This window comes from Mus musculus, chromosome 12, assembly GCF_000001635.26.
Source record: "Mus musculus strain C57BL/6J chromosome 12, GRCm38.p6 C57BL/6J".
In the NCBI taxonomy this organism is placed as follows: Eukaryota; Metazoa; Chordata; class Mammalia; order Rodentia; family Muridae; genus Mus; species Mus musculus.
The window spans coordinates 98,920,181-98,941,865 of record NC_000078.6 but is presented as its reverse complement, the minus strand read 5'-3'; the positions used below and the strand labels follow the sequence as shown (position 1 = coordinate 98,941,865).

The 21,685-nt window shown below is 42.6% G+C and overlaps 1 protein-coding gene across 4 annotated transcripts in view; it reads right to left on the bottom strand.

Annotated features, from left to right (window-relative positions):
- The window catches only part of Ttc8 (tetratricopeptide repeat domain 8), a 62,714-nt gene extending 41,385 nt beyond the window's left edge, over positions 1-21,329 (bottom strand). For 2 of the 4 annotated variants that reach the window (NM_029553.4, NM_001364378.1), the window contains exon 1: positions 21,083-21,292. In NM_029553.4, coding sequence (NP_083829.1) covers positions 21,083-21,196 — 114 coding nt within the window. In that variant the 5' untranslated portion in view covers positions 21,197-21,292. Of the gene's footprint in view, positions 1-4,716; positions 4,747-21,082 lie in introns of all 4 variants that reach the window. The other 2 variants (NM_198311.2, XM_030246975.1) reach the window with 2 other exon arrangements.
- Positions 21,330-21,685: the final 356 nt, after the last annotated feature.

The window sequence follows — 21,685 nt, the reverse complement described above, 5'->3', positions numbered from 1 at the left end:
TCCAATAGCTAAGATTTCTCTGGAGTTCCAGTCACTACTCCAGCCCTGTAATTCTGTGGTGTGGTCAGGAGAGAGCCTGCTGAAGAGAATGGAGAAGGAAAGGTAACTAAAGGATCCAATCCAAAGGCATTACTGGCTTTGCTGGAGCCCAAGGAGGGCATCGTGAAGATGGACACATTTAACTCTCCTGTCAAACACATGAGATTGCTTTCCTGAAAAACTTGGCCCCTCTGCTTTTTTCCAGAATAAAAGCCAAGGGTGACGAGGCTCAGTGTCCCTTGCACAATCTGAGAAGCACGCAGGTCTGGAAGTGGCAGTGTAGACCTAACTCTACAGCCTACAAGGAATGGAGACAGGGAAGTCTGGGGAGGGACAGAGGCTCCGTACGCCAGGAATCTGGGTATAAAGAAGGCTGAATGAAGCCAAGGGAGCCAAAGCAGAAAAAGGTGAGAGCCAAAGAAAGTCTGCAAAGTCCTGATGCATACGGAACTTTATCCAGTTGGTCTGTTTATTGAAGACCTCAGGCTAGCTCTGGGTAGGAAACAAGATCACAACATGGATCCTAACACACCATCATCTAATGGATTAAATCACGAAGCACAGCAGTGCGTGCTAGAAAAAATAGGTTTGTTAGAACTGTTGAAAGAAGGGAAGAGAAATAAGGAAGGAGGGAGGGGAGGAGGGAAACAGAAAGAAAGGCCAGGACAGTGGTGTATGTCTACAAACCCAGCCCTTGTGAGTTCCCCATGACTACACTGCAAGTTCAAGCCCATAATACAAAATGTTGTCTTGAAACAGTGATTATAGTAATACTAATAATGAAGGCTTCAGCTCTGTGGTCAGGAAACACTGGCTCACAATGTCTTTGGAAACTCACAATAAGTTGTTGCTATGCTGGAGAATCTGTCTAGACCAAGAGACCAGTCAGAGGGCACATGTGCCCAGTGAGATTTAGGAATTTCAATTCTGACACCGAGGAGCAATAAAGTTTATGGGTCATGATTTGGAATAACTTAAATCTTTCTCAGCCAGTCTGCTTCCCTCCCTGATCCACCCAAACCTCCACCCCCCAGTTTATGTAGCCCAGGATGGCCTGGAACTCTAGACCCCCTGATTTAGTCTTCTGGGTGCTGGAATTATAGGCATGTACACCATATTCATATTAAATCAAACTTTTTAAAAGCCAGGTTTTTATACTAGGTATCATTTACAGACTTAGCCATTAAACACCTATGAACATATATTTTAACTAGTTTTGAGTTGTTACTATTTTACTGTCCACTCTGTTTTGCTAGCTATCTAGCTCCCTACTAACCTCTCAAGTGTTAAGAGGATGTAAACTTTCTGTGCTGAGCTAAGCAAACCCAGGGAAGCGAGTCCATCATTCTCCCCAGCCCCCAATAGATGAAGTACATCAGAAGTCAGGAGGAACATCTACTTCTTTATTCTCTATGAATTCAGTCTTTATAAAAGATCTGACCGTGTTGATTTTATGCCTCAGATTGCTTTTCATGTAGGACTACAAAAGCTTTTGTGCGTTTGCACCAGAAAAGCCATCAAGTTCTCAGAGGTTAGCAGGCCGTTCTACGGAAGGCTGGACGATAATGCTGGGTGAAATGCAGATAATGAAGGCCTGGCTCATGAAATTTAAAGTGAAGTTTAGGTCAGTTCAAATATTCTTATCAGGGCTCTTTGTGTGATACATTTGGATTCCGAATCTGTGGAATGGAAAACCTCGTTTTAGTGGGACAATATATATTGGTCATCTGAGGCTGAAAAATCAGTTGTGGTTAATATGAGAAGAACAGCACCATGGAGATGAAATCTTCTGAGACCCAGACGCTGTGGTCCATGGAAGGCAAAGGCTGCATCCCAGACTTGGTAACGTGGAGCCTTACACATCATCCTGGTTTTAAAAGCTTGAAGGGGTTATGGAGAGAATATGAGATTGGCACTGTATGGCAGGACTCAGGTCTCCCCGAGGAGAGGCTTTGTGAAGATGCAGCCTCAGTCTGCAGTGGAGGCCCCAGCATATTGGAGACCGTGGTGTACAGCCTATAAGAAAAGCTGTGTGTGCTAGTTAGTGGTGGCAAAGCTACAGAGGCGGGGTTGCCGAAGACCTCTGCAGCCCTGAAGATCATGAGTGAATTCTGGGTGATGGGCATTGAGTGATTTATACCATTGGGAGTTGGCTTTTACTTTAATCTGTTTGTTACCATGTCCTGGTTCCTTCCTCCCTCTTAGAATAAGGAACCGTATGTTACAGTCAATAGACTTTGAAATTTTGAAAGAAACTGTAGAGACTTTGAAAGTGTTGAAAGTTTTAAAGTACTGTGGCATTTTTAAAGTTAAGCTATGTTTTATATTGTGATATTAACATGAGATTTTGGGATAAATAAGAAAGACAGGTTATGGTTGGACATTGATATGTTTGTGTTTATTCTCTTCTTAAGCTGATAAAGGGTGAACTGTGATGATTACCGGCCTATGGGCATGGGCATGTCTGGGGAGGCATTTTCTTGATTAATAATTAATATGGGCACCTAGCACCCTATATGCAATGCCTTCCCTGGGCAGGTGGTCCTGGGCTGTATAAAAAGCAATTGAGCAAACCATAGAGAGCAAGCCAGTGAGTAGCATCCCTCCATGGCCTCTGCTTCAGATCCTGCCTGCGGGTTCCTGTCCTGAGTTCCTGCCTTGGTTCCCATCAACGATGAACTGTGAACTGAAAGTGTAAGATGAAATAAGCCCCTCCCTCCCCAAGTTCATTTTGGTTATGGTGTTTATCTCAGCATCAGATACCAAACTAGAATACATACTCAAACCAGTATTGGATTTAAAATTTCAGGAAAATTAATCTTCCTGATTTTTTTTATGTCCTAACAAAAAAAGTGACCTTGAAAAATCATGTAACACTGCTTGATTATACAGTGATTTAAAAAAAAAAATCACTCCTAGCAATGTGAACAGTTCTTGAGATTTTAATGAAAACAGCAGATGGGGCTTTGGCTTAAAAAAAAAAAATTTTTTTTTTTTTGGGAAATAAGCCGAATATGTTTTATAGTCCTAAAATCCTCTGTATATTAAAAAAAAGAAGAAGCATGATCAAGCACACACACAGTAATCTCTAATTTTCCCTTAAATCTGAATAAAACAAATTTGTTTTATATGCTATGTCCAGCTTTTTTTAAAAAAAGTTGCTTATATCCATGACTATATCTGTATTACAAATTCTATAACCAGTTTCTCCCCGTCTAAGCCAGAGGTCACCGTGCTGGTTTATTTCCTTGCGATTCTTTTCCGCGATCCTTAGACAACTTCAAACGACGTGTGTTGGCCATAGTCACTTTCTCTCAGACCCTCCCCTCCTGACTTTATGTTCTCTTCCCTTTTCCTCGTCCATGCTGCACATGTCCCTCCACTGGAGCACAGCCAACCTACCAGGGGCCACCTAGTCTATTCCTCTGCTGAGATAAATCTCTAAAGCACTGTTCTCCAGGCACAGGCCTGCCAGCTGACATCAAGAAAGTGCTGACTTGTATGTTCAACCTTTTATAAGGTGAACCCAATTTCACTCAACTAGCTGGGAAAAAAATGTGTCTGTACTATTCTCTTCTTAATGTAATAAGAATAAGTAATACAAGCCCAACAGGTGAAGGCATGTGAGAAATAGTTTTTGATTAATATAGTAAGTCAACCAAGAGAATAATCTTTCTGATATAGTTTTGGTTATCATAAAAACTGATAGTGTTACTTGACAGTCTGCCTGTAAAATGAATTTTTAGGCACAATATATTATGTTGTTATTGTGAGGCCTTTTTAGACTTTGGTTATGAGCTATCTCCAAATGTTTGTGTATAGAAGTCTTCTCTCCAGCTAGTGGCACTATTGAGAGATGACCACATCACAAGGGTATTAATCTCATCAATAGATTACTCCACAATGTCTTTATGGCTGGACTATTAGGACTCATTTACATACTACTGCTAGCACTGTATCTCATTTAGCGGGGCAAATGTGCACAGCAATACCTAAGCTTTCTGATTTGCTACTATCTGTACATCTTTCTCCAGACTCAATAGGAACCTTCCGGACTAAAAACTTCTCTGGTTAGTTATTATCCTCTACAGCTAGTTCCTAAACCAAATCTCTTCCGTTCCAGGGCTGCCGTCTGACTCAGTCTCTTGTTTCTTACCTAGTTGGCCACTCTCTGTGTCATGGCTAACCAACTAGTTATGGCAATCTGTCCACTGTCCCTTCCTTCCTTCCATCCTTCTTCACTGAGACAGCTTTGTCTTCCCTGATGGAGCCCAAGTCAGTTAGAAAGCAAGCAATGTAGTCAAACACTGCTGCTGTCCAGCACAGTTTTGCAGATACTTGTGGCTCTGCTGACAGCCCAGCTCCCTCTAAAGTCTGATACTACTATGCTATGCTGTTCCTTCTTCTCCCCATCCTAGCCAATCTTGGCAATCGTTACTGAAGCCCCAAGCCTCAGTAAGCAGTTCACACTAGTTCTACAAGGCTAGTCATGGAGATAAAAGGTTTAGGAATATGAAAGTTTATTTACACAATAAAAAAAAAACAGAACAGCTGGTAGATGCAGCTAAGTTTCTAATACTATGAGCGGATATGCAGCACATTTTCCAATCTTCAGGAGCAAATAAGCGACAGCAACTAAGCTACTCTCTAAGCCATAGTTTGCAGCTAACTTTTTACCTGAGACACTGGCAAATCAGGAGCTGGTTCCTGGAAAGCGTTAAGAAGGTTGTAAACATTTTTAAGGCATGCAATTTCTGAAGACAAAAGTCTTAATGAGTATTAATCAATAAAAATCTAAATATTAAATGTATGTGTGCACATGTGTAGCATATGCATGGGTGTGGCTTATTTTGCCTGTGCACATGGCGGGAGGAGAAAGGTCGACTTTGAATATCTTCCTTAATGGCTCTTCAAGTACTTTTCGAGACAAGGTCTCTCACTCAACCTAGAGTTTGCAAGTCAGCTAGCGTGGCTGTTTAACAAGCCTTGTCTCTGCCCGAGACCTAGTGCTGGGATTACCCGCATATACTGCCTCAGCAAGCCTTTACTGCATGAGGATTCGAATGCAGGTCTTCATGCTTGCACAGGGAGTACTCTAGCCATGTCCCCAGACCTGCAGGGAGTAGCTGTAATCATCCAGAAGTGCCCTCAGAGGTTCATAAAACACAATATACACAGAAAAATGCTACTTTCTGTTGTCAGAAAATTCTCCTTAGTCTTATTCAGAGTACCAAAAAAAGGTCTCTCAATAACTTGTTTAAAGAAGTCAATACAGAGCCCATGAGATGGCTGAGTGTGTAAGGCATTTGCCAACAAGCCATTTGGGATGGGGTCCAAGACTAAATACAGAGGCAAAGGAGAGAGCCAGCTGAGCCCTGCCATTCTCCTTTCTCTGATTCTTTAGTGCCACAGACTAAATAACCCCTGCCATCACATCTTCTCTGCCATGGTGGACTGCCTTCCTCTGAACCATGGACCAAAATAAACCATTGTCCCGCTTAGTTGCTCCTGGTTAGTACTTGGTACCGCAATGAGAGAGAAGCGACCAACACAGTCAGCTTACTGGGAATTTAAGTTTTCCTAAGCTCTAGAAATAACAAAGCAGGCTGAAGAGTAACTAAGGTTCCGATGAGAGGTGAGATGCTCATCTCAGTGGTCTGGGGCAGGCCAGCTAGGCACCAGCACCCGGATTCCTGACTAGAACTTCAAGAAGTGAAAAACTAAATCAAGTTCATAATAGCTACAGGGCAGGATCCATACAGCGCTGAGTGGGAAAGACCAACAACGGGCAAGTGCAGACAGTGTTGTTGTTGTTGTTGTTGTTTTGGGTTTGTTTTTTTTTTTTTTTTTGGTTTTTGGTTTTTGAGACAGGGTTTCTCTGTGTAGCCCTGGCTGTCCTGGAACTCACTCTGTAGACCAGGCTGGCCTTGAACTCAGAAATCCGCCTGCCTCCGCCTCCCAAGTGCTGGGATTAAAGGCGTGCGCCACCACCGCCCAGCCAGACAGTGTTTGACAAGGAAAAGCAAGCAGCTAACGGAAACAGAAGCCGAAACACAGCGCCAAGGCTGCATAATTGTTATTCTCCCAACAGTAGTTAGATTCCTCCAGTGGCTCAAACAGGAGCCACCAATTCAAGCCTCACGGGGCTCTGCTCACTGACGAAGGACTTTGTGATCTCTCTGTCTTATTCCTCCAACCCCTGGGAATGTATGCGTGACTGTGCAGGTGACGAGCAGATAGGAATACAATCAAAAGGTCAGAGAAGAAAATGAGAGGCCTAGAGAGAAGGGTGACAGAGAACAGGGGCTGGTTACGTGGGTGGGAAATGTGGATTAAAAACAGAGGTGAGGCCTAAAACAGTGTGAGTCGGAGAACATGTTCATTCCACAGCCTGTTCCTGGCAGGCCTGGCACCCGACAAGATGCTACAAGCACTCTACAGGGGAGAACTACAAAATTAAATAAATCACAACATACTATGTTAGATGCTATACTTGTGGCCTTAGGTGGAGGGGAGAGGGTCATGCAGGAGACATGGGTATAAGAAGGGGGTCTGAGGAAGGAGATGTTGCTCTGGAACTTGTGAATGGCACTGATTCAATGATCATCCCACCACCCATTTTCCTGGACACAGTCCTCACAAGAGCTTTCTAGATTATCCACAATCCTTTCAGAAAAGTACGCGATGATGGAATCTCACATGCAAATATCTCTAGGACAAAAGTGGTCAGAATCAAAATGAAGCTGCTTGTGTCGAGGTGTGACGGAAATCAGGTGGGGTGGGGGAATCTCATATACCTCATTATAAGAACAGTCGAAAAGACTGCTGGAACTACACCCTCAGACAACAGCCACTGAAATCTCACACAGAAAGCTTCTATCTCTATTTCTATCCCTGAAACTCTGTACTCCACCATGGACTGATAGCACGTTTCTTACAGATCCTTGAATGCCCTTGTTATTAATCCTGTAGCCAAGGATTACTGTTTCAAAATAACTTATGTAATATTCCTCATTTTGCCTTTTACCCCATCCCACGGTTTCAATGTCACGTGTGCTCCCCACTGCCATTCCCCTTGCTTATTTCCAAATAAGTATTTTACTGAAGACAAATCTGTGTATTTGGTGCAATATTAGCTAAGCAGAAACAAGAGCTAATATTTTTGGTTATTAACTACATATCAGTGGTTATATAGGTGAAAACCATTTATGGGCATATGGGCATAGAGGTATATTACCATTTTCACCAAGTAAATACCATAGTCACTAATTTTGTGGGGGCAGCATCTGAACCTGGACACCCTGAGCCAAGAGTGCACACTATGCTGAGCGTATGAGACTACAGCAAGGGAGGAAAGCAGAGGATGCAGCGAGATGGGCCTGCTCATCTGGAGGCCTGGCAAGAGCATAGCCATGATGGGAAAGAATCTTCAATTTTAATTAAATATTTTAATTTAAAGTTAGGGCAATACTTTAATTTAAAAAGGGGAAAAAAACACTGCAAGCTTTGACTTGGAGTCTCTCTAAATTACATTTTTGTGTTTATAAAATTAATTCCTCTAGATAGGGAACCACGCATTAGACTCACTTAGTCTACTGAATTATTTCTCTGGGCAGCCACACAGATGGGTAGAAAATACAAGACCTTGGTCTAGAGTCAGAAGCCCTGGACTTGCTCCTAAAGAAATGATTCGTGTGCAGACTCCTGAGCAAACAGGTCATGCAGCCTTCCCTACCGTCTCAGAGAAAAGTGATAATGCTGCTTTGGGGGTAGTTTGGGGGCTAATCATAAGACCTTGCCCTCTTTGGAGCTCTGTAAGGTATAAGGTCACCAAAGGATAAGCTTAGCACACAAGTGCCAACTGACCTCCAGGTCCCTTTTAGGACTCAGTGCTGGCTCCAGGCCCTAAAGGATCAAACTCATTCTCTTCTGTGCCTCCCTTCAGAGCATATAAGAGGACTCAGACATGGAGAGCCACTGTCTAGACCCAGCAGTGCTCTTCAGAGTCAACTCCAACTCCATCACAGTTTGCCCTCTGTGATCGTTTAAATTGGTGATCAACGTGACAGGATCACCTTGGAGACACATTCTCTGGACACATCCATGAGCAATTTTCTGAATTAGATAAATTGAGGTGGAGAAGTTCCATCCTAAATACGGTTGGCTCCATGGGCTGGGATCCCAGACTGCACACAAAGAAGAAGGCTAGCTGACAGTCAGTGGGCATCAGGACTTTCTGCTTTCTCACTTAAGAAGCAATGTGATCGGTTAGCCTCCTTCTCCAGCTGCCGTGCTCTCCTACCCACCATGGACTGTGTTCCCTGCAACTGTAAGCCCAGATAAACACTTCCTCCTTTAAAATTGCTTGTCAGGCATTTTGGTCACAGCAACGAGAGAAGAGTTTCTAACACAGCCTCTTTCCTTCCTCCCACGGGGATAAGTTCTCTTAAGCTGCTGCTATTACTTCAGGGGACTGATTCTCCAGATACTTCTGAACACAACTTCCTAATTATCACCAACATTTACTCGGGCTAATGAGCCTCCCTAGACCTAAAACTGCAGCACTGTTATTTGGAATTTAGTAGTTGCAGGAAGGAGAAGCCTGTGGGAGGACCAAGATGGGTGGGTTTCAAAAGGTTAGGAGGTCAACACAAAGCAGCCACCAAGCAATACAATCTGTGTAATTTGGTGGGACAGAAATCCATGCAACAAAGAGCCTGACAGTGTACAGACAGAAGCAAAGGATGAAGTCATGCTAAGTCTCCATGGCCCCAAAGAGGAAACAAATTAGGTAATTGGATAGAAAGACATATTTGGGGGGGGGGTGTATCATCAAATCCTTGTCTGAAGCAACCACTCCCACTCCCATTAAGGGCAACTCGCTCACTATCTGAGCCAGAGTATCTGAGCCTGGTCTCCACCTTCAAACCATCCACCTTCCTCTTTGTACCATCAGGGCAGGAGAGGAGACAGTGAATTAGAAAACCCTCTTTCCTCCTTCTAATAACACCCCAAAATATAACCCCCTTCAGAGCCCCACCCAGTTCATGCAGACACGGTGTCTTCTTTAGAAGCCCTATGTTGTATGAAATGTGAGCTACACACTGAGCACTGTTTTGAAAGCCATTAAACTGACATATGGACCGCAAAGAATAGTAATCAGATTGAGCAACTAATCAGGATAATCAGCATGAGCCAGGGAAGCCAGTACTCCCTCTAGGTCACAGGGCTCTGTGGAGGATGGCTTTGTGTCTCCTCCGTTAACATCAAATTGTTTCTCGCCACTTTTTTAGTCACAACTGAAAAAAAAAAAGTGGGGGTGGGGGGAACAATGTTTCTCTCTGTATTTTTCATTCCTAATATTTTTTTCAAAAGGAAATTAAGTATAATAAATGATCCCATTGTTTCTCTGCCTTTACTCTTAACAGATTCAACCTCAATATCCTCCAAGCTCAAGGACCCCCGCCTTCTATCTGTCTCTGACTGTTAATCACACTGAGTCTGGGAAAAGAACTCACAAGTCCCAGGTGATAGTGGTGCAGGCCTTTTTAATCCTAGCACCTGGGAAGCAGAAGCAGAGAACTCATGAGTTCGAGGCCAGCCTGGTCTACAGAGTGAGTTCTAGGATGATCAAACTACTATTTTTAAAAACAAAGGTTCTAACTTGTGTTTGAGGAGAGAGTCAGGCAGGAGCCAGAATGAACTTATGTACACACAGAAGAAACATTTGTATTTCTTTCTCTCACTATGCATCAGTCCAACACTGCTCCAAAGAAACTCACTCAAGCTAAAATCACTTTGGTAGCCCAGGAGTCCTTTAAGAAGAAGGAACCAAGAAGAAGGAACCAAAACTGAGAGTGTGGCTTGTGGGCAAGCCTGTAGCTCATTATTATTATTATTATTATTATTATTATTATTATTACATTATTAAGTGATTGATGTGGAGGGCACACATCACTGCGGGCATTGCTAACTTTGGGCAGGTGGTTCTAGGGTGTATCAGAAAGCAGGCTAACAGAGCCACAAGGAGGAGCAGGCCAATGAGCAGCACTTCTCCATGGCCTCTGCTCAGTTCCTGCCTTGGCTTCCCCTCATGGACTATAAACGTGAGCCTAATAAACCCATTCCACCCCAGTTTTGTTGTAGTTGTAGTAGTTGTTGTTGTTGTTGTTTGTCACAGTGTTTTTTTATCATAGCCATAAAAACCCTAAGACATATTTACTCAAACTGAATGTAACTACTGTCATATCAATAAATAAATAATAAGGACAGCCCTTCTTGGTATTAAAAAGCACATACCACATTACGAATCTTACTACAAACTCACAAGAAGCAGGGTGATAAAACCAGCTAGACCCAGTAAGATCTCTTTCCGTGATGCTCTTAAGCACGCTAATCCCTCTGCAGTGCCAACAGCAGTATTCCCCTGTGGGATCCTGTGTCTGCTTTATGTATCCTCATTATCCAAGCCACACAGTCACCCATACACACACACAAAACCAACCAATGAAACAAACAAACAAACAAAACCTATAAAAAAGGTCTAAATCTTCCAAGAGGACAGATGTAGGGCATAATGATGGGATCAATACAAGAGACCGCATTAAAGACCCATTTATCTTATTTAGCTGAGAAGATGTAGCTGTAAACAAAACACTTAATTTGTTTTCTCATTTTTCCAGGAAAAATAACTATCACTCCTTCTTAACCATAATAAAAGCACTGCTTCTTTTCCCAGTAGTTTTTCAAAATGTTATCTTCACCAAATAAGGGGGGGGGGTGGATTTTTTTCCTCCCGTTTCCTTTCCAGGTCAAACAGGTTTTATTAGTTGGCTAAATAAGAATTTAAACGTTTGAACCCAACCACACAAATGTGTTAAAATCCTACATCAGCTAATATCTTTCAGGTAGAGAGAAGGAACATAAGAAAATATACTGGGAAAAGCTCAGAAGTAGTTTTTGAAAAGTTTCCTGGCAGCCCAATGGGCTAACTAGCCTTGTATTTTTTTTGACACATTTCAGAGTTCTGGACCTGTAAGATGTGGGAAACATCACCAACCCCTGCAGAAATTGAGGATAAACGAGATAACACAATAAAATTCTCTGAACCAAGTCTGTTATTTTCGTTACCTACTTTACAAGGTTATTCTAAGCACTAGAAAAATGTTTACTTCCTATGACTTATGTTTGGGAAGTCATCTGTAGTCTATAAAAGGTGACTGAAATGAACACAGAAAGTCTTCATCATAAAACCTAGCACAAATAAAATCTCAACTCACAAGTGTGATACCAATGTCACTGTGGTCTCAAGACCATAGGGGCTTGCCCAGTAGTAAGAATGTTTTTACTAGCAGTATCTCCTTTATAATATATAATATAATTGACCTCTGGCCTGGGGCAATATATATATATTTTTTTAAGCTGGTAAATCAGTTTTATTTTCTTCTGAACTATTCAGAGCCTTTGGGGCCACATTTCGGATATCTAAGAAGGGAGTATATGAGGCCGCAGGAGTGATGGAACAGCTGGAACAGGGTCCTTCCAGCCTCCATCTGCACCCAGGAGCTGGGGCAGTTCCCCAGCCATCTGTGCACTGGTCCTGCCAATGGAGAGCTGGTCTCCCAGGAAGCTGACACAGGCTTACAGGCCCACAGGAGGGACAAGCTCAAACCAGATAGCTAAACCAACTAACACCAGAGATATCCAGATGATGAAAGGCAAGTGCAAGAACTTTACCAACAGAAACCAAGGCTACATGGCATCATCAGAACCCAGTTCTCCCACAACAGCCAAGTCCTGGATACCCCAACACACCGAAAAAGCAAGATTCGGATTTAAAATCACATCTCATGGTACTGATAGAGGACTTTAAGAAGGACTTAAATAACTCCCTTAAGGAAATACAGGAGAACACAGGTAAACAGCTAGAAGCCCTTAATGAGAAAACACAAAAATCCCTTAAAGAATTACAGGAAAACCCAACCAAACAAGTGAAGGAATTGAACAAAACTATCTAGGATCTAAAAATGAAAATAAAAACAATAAAGAAATCACAATAGGCGACAAGCCTGGAGTTAGAAAACCTAGGAAAGAGACCAGGGATCATAGATGCAAGCATCACCAACAGAATACAAGAGATAGAAGAGAGTCTCTCAGGTACAGAAGACACCATAGAAAACATTGACACAACAGTCAAAGAAAATGCAAAATGCAAAAGGCTCCTAACCCAAAACATCCAGGAAATCCAAGACACAATGAGAAGACCAAACCTAAGGATAATAGGTATAGAAGACAGTGAGAGCAGCAGCGGTCGCCATCTTGGTCCGGGACCCGCCGAACTTAGGAAATTAGTCTGAACAGGTGAGAGGGTGCGCCAGAGAACCTGACAGCTTCTGGAACAGGCGGAAGCACAGAGGCGCTGAGGCAGCACCCTTTGTGGGCCGGGGACAGCCGGCCACCTTCCGAACCGGAGGACAGGTGCCCGCCCGGCTGGGGAGGCGGCCTAAGCCACAGCAGCAGCGGTCGCCATCTTGGTCCCGGGACTCCAAGGAACTTAGGAATTTAGTCTGCTTAGGTGAGAGTCTGTACCACCTGGGAACTGCCAAAGCAACACAGTGTCTGAGAAAGGTCCTGTTTTGGGCCTTCTTCTTCGGCCAGGAGGAGGTCCAAATACAAGATATCTGCGCACCTTCCCTGTAAGAGAGCTTGCCAGCAGAGAGTGCTCTGAGCACTGAAACTCAGAGGAGAGAATCTGTCTCCCAGGTCTGCTGATAGACGGTAACAGAATCACCAGAAGAACAATCTCTAAACAGAGTCAACTATAACTACTAACTCCAGAGATTACCAGATGGCGAAAGGTAAACGGAGGAATCTTACTAACAGGAACCAAGACCACTCACCATCACCAGAACCCAGCACACCCACTTCGCCCAGTCCAGGGAACCCCAACACACCTGAGAACCTAGACCTAGATTTAAAAGCATATCTCATGATGATGGTAGAGGACATCAAGAAGGACTTTAATAAATCACTTAAAGAAATACAGGAGAACACTGCTAAAGAGTTACAAGTCCTTAAAGAAAAACAGGAAAACACAATCAAACAGGTAGAAGTCCTTACAGAAAAAGAGGAAAAAACATACAAACAGGTGATGGAAATGAACAAAACCATACTAGACCTAAAAAGGGAAGTAGACACAATAAAGAAAACTCAAAGCGAGGCAACACTAGAGATAGAAACCCTAGGAAAGAAATCTGGAACCATAGATTTGAGCATCAGCAACAGAATACAAGAGATGGAAGAGAGAATCTCAGGTGCAGAAGATTCCATAGAGAACATCGGCACAACAATCAAAGAAAATGGAAAATGCAAAAAGATCCTAACTCAAAATATCCAGGAAATCCAGGACACAATAAGAAGACCAAACGTACGGATAATAGGAGTGGATGAGAATGAAGATTTTCAACTCAAAGGTCCAGCAAACATCTTCAACAAAATTATTGAAGAAAACTTCCCAAATCTAAAGAATGAGATGCATATGAACATACAAGAAGCCTACAGAACTCCAAATAGACTGGACCAGAAAAGAAATTCCTCCCAACACATAATAATCAGAACATCAAATGCACTAAATAAAGATAGAATACTAAAAGCAGTAAGGGAAAAAGGTCAAGTAACATATAAAGGCAAGCCTATCAGAATTACACCAGATTTTTCACCAGAGACTATGAAAGCCAGAAGAGCCTGGACAGATGTTATACAGACACTAAGAGAACACAAACTGCAGCCCAGGCTACTATACCCAGCCAAACTCTCAATTATCATAGAGGGAGAAACCAAAGTATTCCACGACAAAACCAAATTCACGCATTATCTCTCCACGAATCCAGCCCTTCAAAGGATAATAACAGAAAAAAACCAATACAAGAACGGGAACAACGCCCTAGAAAAAACAAGAAGGTAATCCCTCAACAAACCTAAAAGAAGACAGCCACAAGAACAGAATGCCACCTTTAACAACTAAAATAACAGGAAGCAACAATTACTTTTCCTTAATATCTCTTAACATCAATGGTCTCAACTCGCCAATAAAAAGACATAGACTAACAAACTGGCTACACAAACAAGACCCAACATTTTGCTGCTTACAGGAAATTCATCTCAGAGAAAAAGATAGACACTACCTCAGAATGAAAGGCTGGAAAACAATTTTCCAAGCAAATGGTATGAAGAAACAAGCAGGAGTAGCCATCCTAATATCTGATAAGATTGACTTCCAACCCAAAGTCATCAAAAAAGACAAGGAGGGACACTTCATTCTCATCAAAGGTAAAATCCTCCAAGAGGAACTCTCAATTCTGAATATCTATGCTCCAAATACAAGAGCAGCCACATTCACTAAAGAAACTTTAGTAAAGCTCAAAGCACACATTGCGCCTCACACAATAATAGTGGGAGACTTCAACACACCACTTTCACCAATGGACAGATCATGGAAACAGAAACTAAACAGGGACACACTGAAACTAACAGAAGTGATGAAACAAATGGATCTGACAGATATCTACAGAACATTTTATCCTAAAACAAAAGGATATACCTTCTTCTCAGCACCTCATGGTACCTTCTCCAAAATTGACCACATAATAGGTCACAAATCAGGCCTCAACAGATTCAAAAATATTGAAATTGTCCCATGTATCCTATCAGGTCACCATGCACTAAGGCTGATCTTCAATAACAAAATAAATAACAGAAAGCCAACATTCACATGGAAACTGAACAACACTCTTCTCAATGATACCTTGGTCAAGGAAGGAATAAAGAAAGAAATTAAAGACTTTTTAGAGTTTAATGAAAATGAAGCCACAACGTACCCAAACCTTTGGGACACAATGAAAGCATTTCTAAGAGGGAAACTCATAGCTATGAGTGCCTTCAAGAAAAAACGGGAGAGAGCACATACTAGCAGCTTGACAACACATCTAAAAGCTCTAGAAAAAAAGGAAGCAAATTCACCCAAGAGGAGTAGACGGCAGGAAATAATCAAACTCAGGGGTGAAATCAACCAAGTGGAAACAAGAAGAACTATTCAAAGAATTAACCAAACGAGGAGTTGGTTCTTTGAGAAAATCAACAAGATAGATAAACCCTTAGCTAGACTCACTAAAGGGCACAGGGACAAAATCCTAATTAACAAAATCAGAAATGAAAAGGGAGACATAACAACAGATCCTGAAGAAATCCAAAACACTATCAGATCCTTCTACAAAAGGCTATACTCAACAAAACTGGAAAACCTGGACGAAATGGACAAATTTCTGGACAGATACCAGGTACCAAAGTTGAATCAGGATCAAGTTGACCTTCTAAACAGTCCCATATCCCCTAAAGAAATAGAAGCAGTTATTAATAGTCTCCCAGCCAAAAAAAGCCCAGGACCAGACGGGTTTAGTGCAGAGTTCTATCAGACCTTCAAAGAAGATCTAACTCCAGTTCTGCACAAACTTTTTCACAAGATAGAAGTAGAAGGTATTCTACCCAACTCATTTTATGAAGCCACTATTACTCTGATACCTAAACCACAGAAAGATCCAACAAAGATAGAGAACTTCAGACCAATTTCTCTTATGAACATCGATGCAAAAATTCTTAATAAAATTCTCGCTAACCGAATCCAAGAACACATTAAAGCAATCATCCATCCTGACCAAGTAGGTTTTATTCCAGGGATGCAGGGATGGTTTAATATACGAAAATCCATCAATGTAATCCATTATATAAACAAACTCAAAGACAAAAACCACATGATCATCTCGTTAGATGCAGAAAAAGCATTTGACAAGATCCAACACCCATTCATGATAAAAGTTCTGGAAAGATCAGGAATTCAAGGCCAATACCTAAACATGATAAAAGCAATCTACAGCAAACCAGTAGCCAACATCAAAGTAAATGGAGAGAAGCTGGAAGCAATCCCACTAAAATCAGGGACTAGACAAGGCTGCCCACTTTCTCCCTACCTTTTCAACATAGTACTTGAAGTATTAGCCAGAGCAATTCGACAACAAAAGGAGATCAAGGGGATACAAATTGGAAAAGAGGAAGTCAAAATATCACTTTTTGCAGATGATATGATAGTATATATAAGTGACCCTAAAAATTCCAACAGAGAACTCCTAAACCTGATAAACAGCTTCGGTGAAGTAGCTGGATATAAAATTAACTCAAACAAGTCAATGGCCTTTCTCTACACAAAGAATAAACAGGCTGAGAAAGAAATTAGGGAAACAACACCCTTCTCAATAGCCACAAATAATATAAAATATCTCGGCGTGACTCTAACGAAGGAAGTGAAAGATCTGTATGATAAAAACTTCAAGTCCCTGAAGAAAGAAATTAAAGAAGATCTCAGAAGATGGAAAGATCTCCCATGCTCATGGATTGGCAGGACCAACATTGTAAAAATGGCTATCTTGCCAAAAGCAATCTACAGATTCAATGCAATCCCCATTAAAATTCCAACTCAATTCTTCAACGAACTAGAAGGAGCAATTTGCAAATTCATCTGGAATAACAAAAAACCGAGGATAGCAAAAACTCTTCTCAAGGATAAAAGAACCTCTGGTGGAATCACCATGTCTGACCTAAAGCTTTACTACAGAGCAATTGTGATAAAAACTGCATGGTACTGGTATAGAGACAGACAAGTGGACCAATGGAATAGAATTGAAGACCCAGAAATGAACCCACACACCTATGGTCACTTGATCTTCGACAAGGGAGCCAAAACCATCCAGTGGAAGAAAGACAGCATTTTCAACAATTGGTGCTGGCACAACTGGTTGTTATCATGTAGAAGAATGCGAATCGATCCATACTTATCTCCTTGTACTAAGGTCAAATCTAAGTGGATCAAGGAACTTCACATAAAACCAGAGACACTGAAACTTATAGAGGAGAAAGTGGGGAAAAGCCTTGAAGATATGGGCACAGGGGAAAAATTCCTGAACAGAACAGCAATGGCTTGTGCTGTAAGATCGAGAATTGACAAATGGGACCTAATGAAACTCCAAAGTTTCTGCAAGGCAAAAGACACTGTCTATAAGACAAAAAGACCACCAACAGACTGGGAAAGGATCTTTACCTATCCTAAATCAGATAGGGGACTAATATCCAACATATATAAAGAACTCAAGAAGGTGGACCTCAGAAAATCAAATAACCCCCTTAAAAAATGGGGCTCAGAACTGAACAAAGAATTCTCACCTGAGGAATACCGAATGGCAGAGAAGCACCTGAAAAAATGTTCAACATCCTTAATCATCAGGGAAATGCAAATCAAAACAACCCTGAGATTCCACCTCACACCAGTCAGAATGGCTAAGATCAAAAATTCAGGTGACAGCAGATGCTGGCGAGGATGTGGAGAAAGAGGAACACTCCTCCATTGTTGGTGGGATTGCAGGCTTGTACAACCACTCTGGAAATCAGTCTGGCGGTTCCTCAGAAAATTGGACATAGTACTACCGGAGGATCCAGCAATACCTCTCCTGGGCATATATCCAGAAGAAGCCCCAACTGGTAAGAAGGACACATGCTCCACTATGTTCATAGCAGCCTTATTTATAATAGCCAGAAACTGGAAAGAACCCAGATGCCCCTCAACAGAGGAATGGATACAGAAAATGTGGTACATCTACACAATGGAGTACTACTCAGCTATTAAAAAGAATGAATTTATGAAATTCCTAGCCAAATGGATGGACCTGGAGAGCATCATCCTGAGTGAGGTAACACAATCACAAAGGAACTCACACAATATGTACTCACTGATAAGTGGATACTAGCCCAAAACCTAGGATACCCACAATATAAGATACAATTTCCTAAACACATGAAACTCAAGAAAAATGAAGACTGAAGTGTGGACACTATGCCCCTCCTTAGAAGTGGGAACAAAACACCCATGGAAGGAGTTACAGAAACAAAGTATGGAGCTGAGATGAAAGGATGGACCATGTAGAGACTGCCATATCCAGGGATCCACCCCATAATCAGCTTCCAAATGCTGACACCATTGCATACACTAGCAAGATTTTACTGAAAGGACCCAGATGTAGCTGTCTCTTGTGAGACTATGCCGGGGCCTAGCAAACACAGAAGTGGATGCTCACAGTCAGCTAATGGATGGATCACAGGGCTCCCAATGGAGGAGCTAGAGAAAGTACCCAAGGAGCTAAAGGGATCTTCAACCCTATAGGTGGAACAACATTATGAACTAACCAGTACCCCTGAGCTCTTGACTCTAGCTGCATATGTATCAAAAGATGGCCTAGTCGGCCATCACTGGAAAGAGAGGCCCATTGGACACGCAGACTTTGTGTGCCCCGGTACAGGGGAACGCCAGGGCCAAAGGGGGGGAGTGGGTGGGTAGGGGAGTGGGGGTGGGTGGGTAAGGGGGTCTTTTGGTATAGCATTGGAAATGTAAATGAGCTAAATACCTAATAAAAAATGGAAAAAAAAAAAAAAAAAAAAAAAAGACAGTGAAGATTCCCAACTTAAAGGGCCAGTAAATATCTTCAACAAAATTATAGAAGAAAACTTCCCAAACCTAAAGAAAGAGATATCCATTAACATACAAGAAGCTACAGAACTCCAAATAGATTGTACCAGAAAAGAAATTCCTCCAGACACATAATAATCAGAACAACAAACGTACTAAACAAAGAAAAAAGGAGGATCAAAATACCCCTGGGAGAAAATATAGAGACAAAGTTTGGGCAGAATCCAGTGACTGTCCCACTTGGGGATCCATCCCATATTTAGTCACCAAACCCAGACCCTATTGTGGATGCCAACAAGTGCTTGCTAACAGAAGCCTGATACAGCTGTCTCCTGAGAAGCTCTGCCGGTGCCTGACAAATACGGAAGTGAATGCTCACAGCTATCCATTGGATTGAGCACAGGGTCCCCAATGGAGGAGCTAGAGAAAGTACCCAAGGAGCTGAAGGGGTTTGCAGCCCCATAGGAAGAACAACAATATCAACCAACCAGACCCCCCCCCCAGAGCTCCCAGGGACTAAACCACTAACCTAAGAGTACACAAGGAGGGGCTCAAGGCTTCAGTCGCATACATAGCAGAAGATTGTCTTGTTGGACATCAATGTGAGGAGAGGCCCTTGGTCTAGTGAAGGCTCCATGACCCAGTATAGGGGAATGCCAGGACAGGGAAGTGGGAGTGGGAGTGGGTGGGTTAGTGAGCAGGGGTAGGAGGGATGGGATAGGAGCATTTTCGGAGGGGAAATGAGGAAAGGGGATAAAATTTGAGATGTAAATAAAGAAAATATCTAATTAAAAAAGGAAAGAAAAAAAGGAATGTTCAGCAATTTAAGAGACATATTACTTGATACTTTTTCATCTGAATTTCTTCAATGTTCTCAATGCATTTGTGGTCAAATAAATGTGTGAATAAAGAGAGAGAGAGAGAGAGAGAGAGAGAGAGAGAGAGAGAGAGAGAGAGAGAGAGGAGTATACATTCCCTGCTGGCATTTAATGAGGAAGCGTCCAGTAAGCAACTCTTGGGAATCCTGTGCTGGGGAAACCATCCCAACTCAATGAAAACAACACATAATGTTCTTGAGAACCACTGAGCCTAGAACAATGTCTGGTACATCCAAAGGTCTTAACAAACTTCCCTTGTAACAATGGTAAAGAGATTTTATACTGCCTTGTTCCAAAGCATGCTGGATTGTGCTGGAAATGTCTTTAGCAGCCTTTGTAGGACCAATGTACCAAGCAACGCTCTTGGGGGGAAAAAAATCTCCATCTACACACTCACAGTCCTTTACTGAGCATGAATAATAACAACACTTCTAGAATCACCACCAATACAGTTTGTTCTGCCGGACGCCTATGACCATTTATTTGAGCATCCTTCATCCATTCGCTCAGAGAGCAGCAGAGTCCAGGAACAACCTTCACACTCAGGCTTTTCTAGCTTTCCCTTTCTTTCCTAACAACTCCAAGGCAACACCACTAGAGGGAAAGCAAGAAAACCAGGGTCTGAATAGGTACAATACACTGTGCATGTACCTAAAAGCACTGCCAAACTGGCACAACTCTACTCTTAGGCTCCTGTTTTTCTTCTCGCCTCTTCCAGGGGCTATTTATTCAATGATAATGTTCGTGATACCTCCCCCATTCATTATTGACCTTTGCATTCATTATACACAATAATGCTGTATTTATTAAGTTCCCTTTTGCCCGATCCCCTTTAAAGACAGGTTCTCCTTTAGCTCACCAGGCTGGCCTTGAACTCTCTACCTAGCTGAGCATGGCTTTGAACTACTGATCCCCTTGCTGTACAGGAGTATACCTTCATGTTGAACTGTTATATGTCCTTCTAACCAAGGCTATCAGGTCTTCTTCTGTCTTATATTTCCCTCCTACAAGAAAAGTTTCTCTTGCCCAGGTAGTTTCTTTAAAAATAAATATATCCTTCCCTCATCTACATTCTCATTCTTCTATCTTGCCTCCAGTTGAATTCATGACTCAGAAACAAAAGTTCCTTCACACTTGGACAGAGGTCTAAAAATGCGGTAGATCGCGTGCTTCACTATCTGGACCAAAAGACAGCTGTGTTTAAAGGCGGCTGCATCTCAAGTCTTTGTTCACATATATATTTTCCTTTTTAGAAATCAACCAAGTTAGGAGTGTGACCAGTGAATGACCAATGAACTATCAAAGCCCCTCACAAACTTAACAGAGTCCCTTTAAATATAACTAATTCTGAAAAAGGTGTGCTGAAGTTTATAGCAGGAGCTGTCAAAGCACAGGACTCAGGATTCCCAGGGGATGCAAAAGGCAGGGACCTACTGTCCAGGATTCCAAAGAGTCTCGCTCCAGGTGCCTTTGCGGATTACACAGGCAACTTCTTCTTGGGCCCTCCTCCCGGGCCTCCCTCAGGGGACAGAGGGATCCCGCCCTGAGCCCATGGCCTCAGCAAAGAGGATCCACAGACTGCCTGGGGCCGGCCAGGTACCTGATCATAAGGGGATTTCTCCAGCATCTGCGTGCATAGATCGGCGCAGAGCTGGAACTTCCTGCGTCTAAAATAGCTCCAGGCCCGGAGCAGTGGCTCCATCTCTGAGCCCATGGTGGTCCGGGACAACCCTCAAGGAACCCAGAGGCCCTGTACCCAGAGCCCGGCCCGGGGAGGGCGGGGTTCGGGAGCAGCGAGCGGGAGGCGTCTGGCTTTGCTGAGCAACGCGCAACGGCGGGGCCTGGCTAAGGAGGTGTCCGCAGCGCGCCTGAAAACAGGGGACGGGAAAGCCTCTGAGAGCCGACCTCAGCCAGAGAGTTTGCAAAGAATTGCTGGCAAAAAAGTGTTCTTTTAATGACAATAGATTGCATTAACTTTGAAAAGCCACCAAGCCTTTAAAAGAAACAGGTAGTGACTTAGACACCTCGGACAGGGTCCTCCGTGCTAACGAGAGATGCAGTTGCCTAGCAACCATCCGGTTGCTTACCCTGTAAGTGCCAAAAAAAAAAAAAAAAAAAGCCCACCTAAATTGACCCGGGTTGTGTCTCCTGTCTCACTACGCCCCACTTCGCGCATTCCTACTGCTGTCATATTTCTGACTCT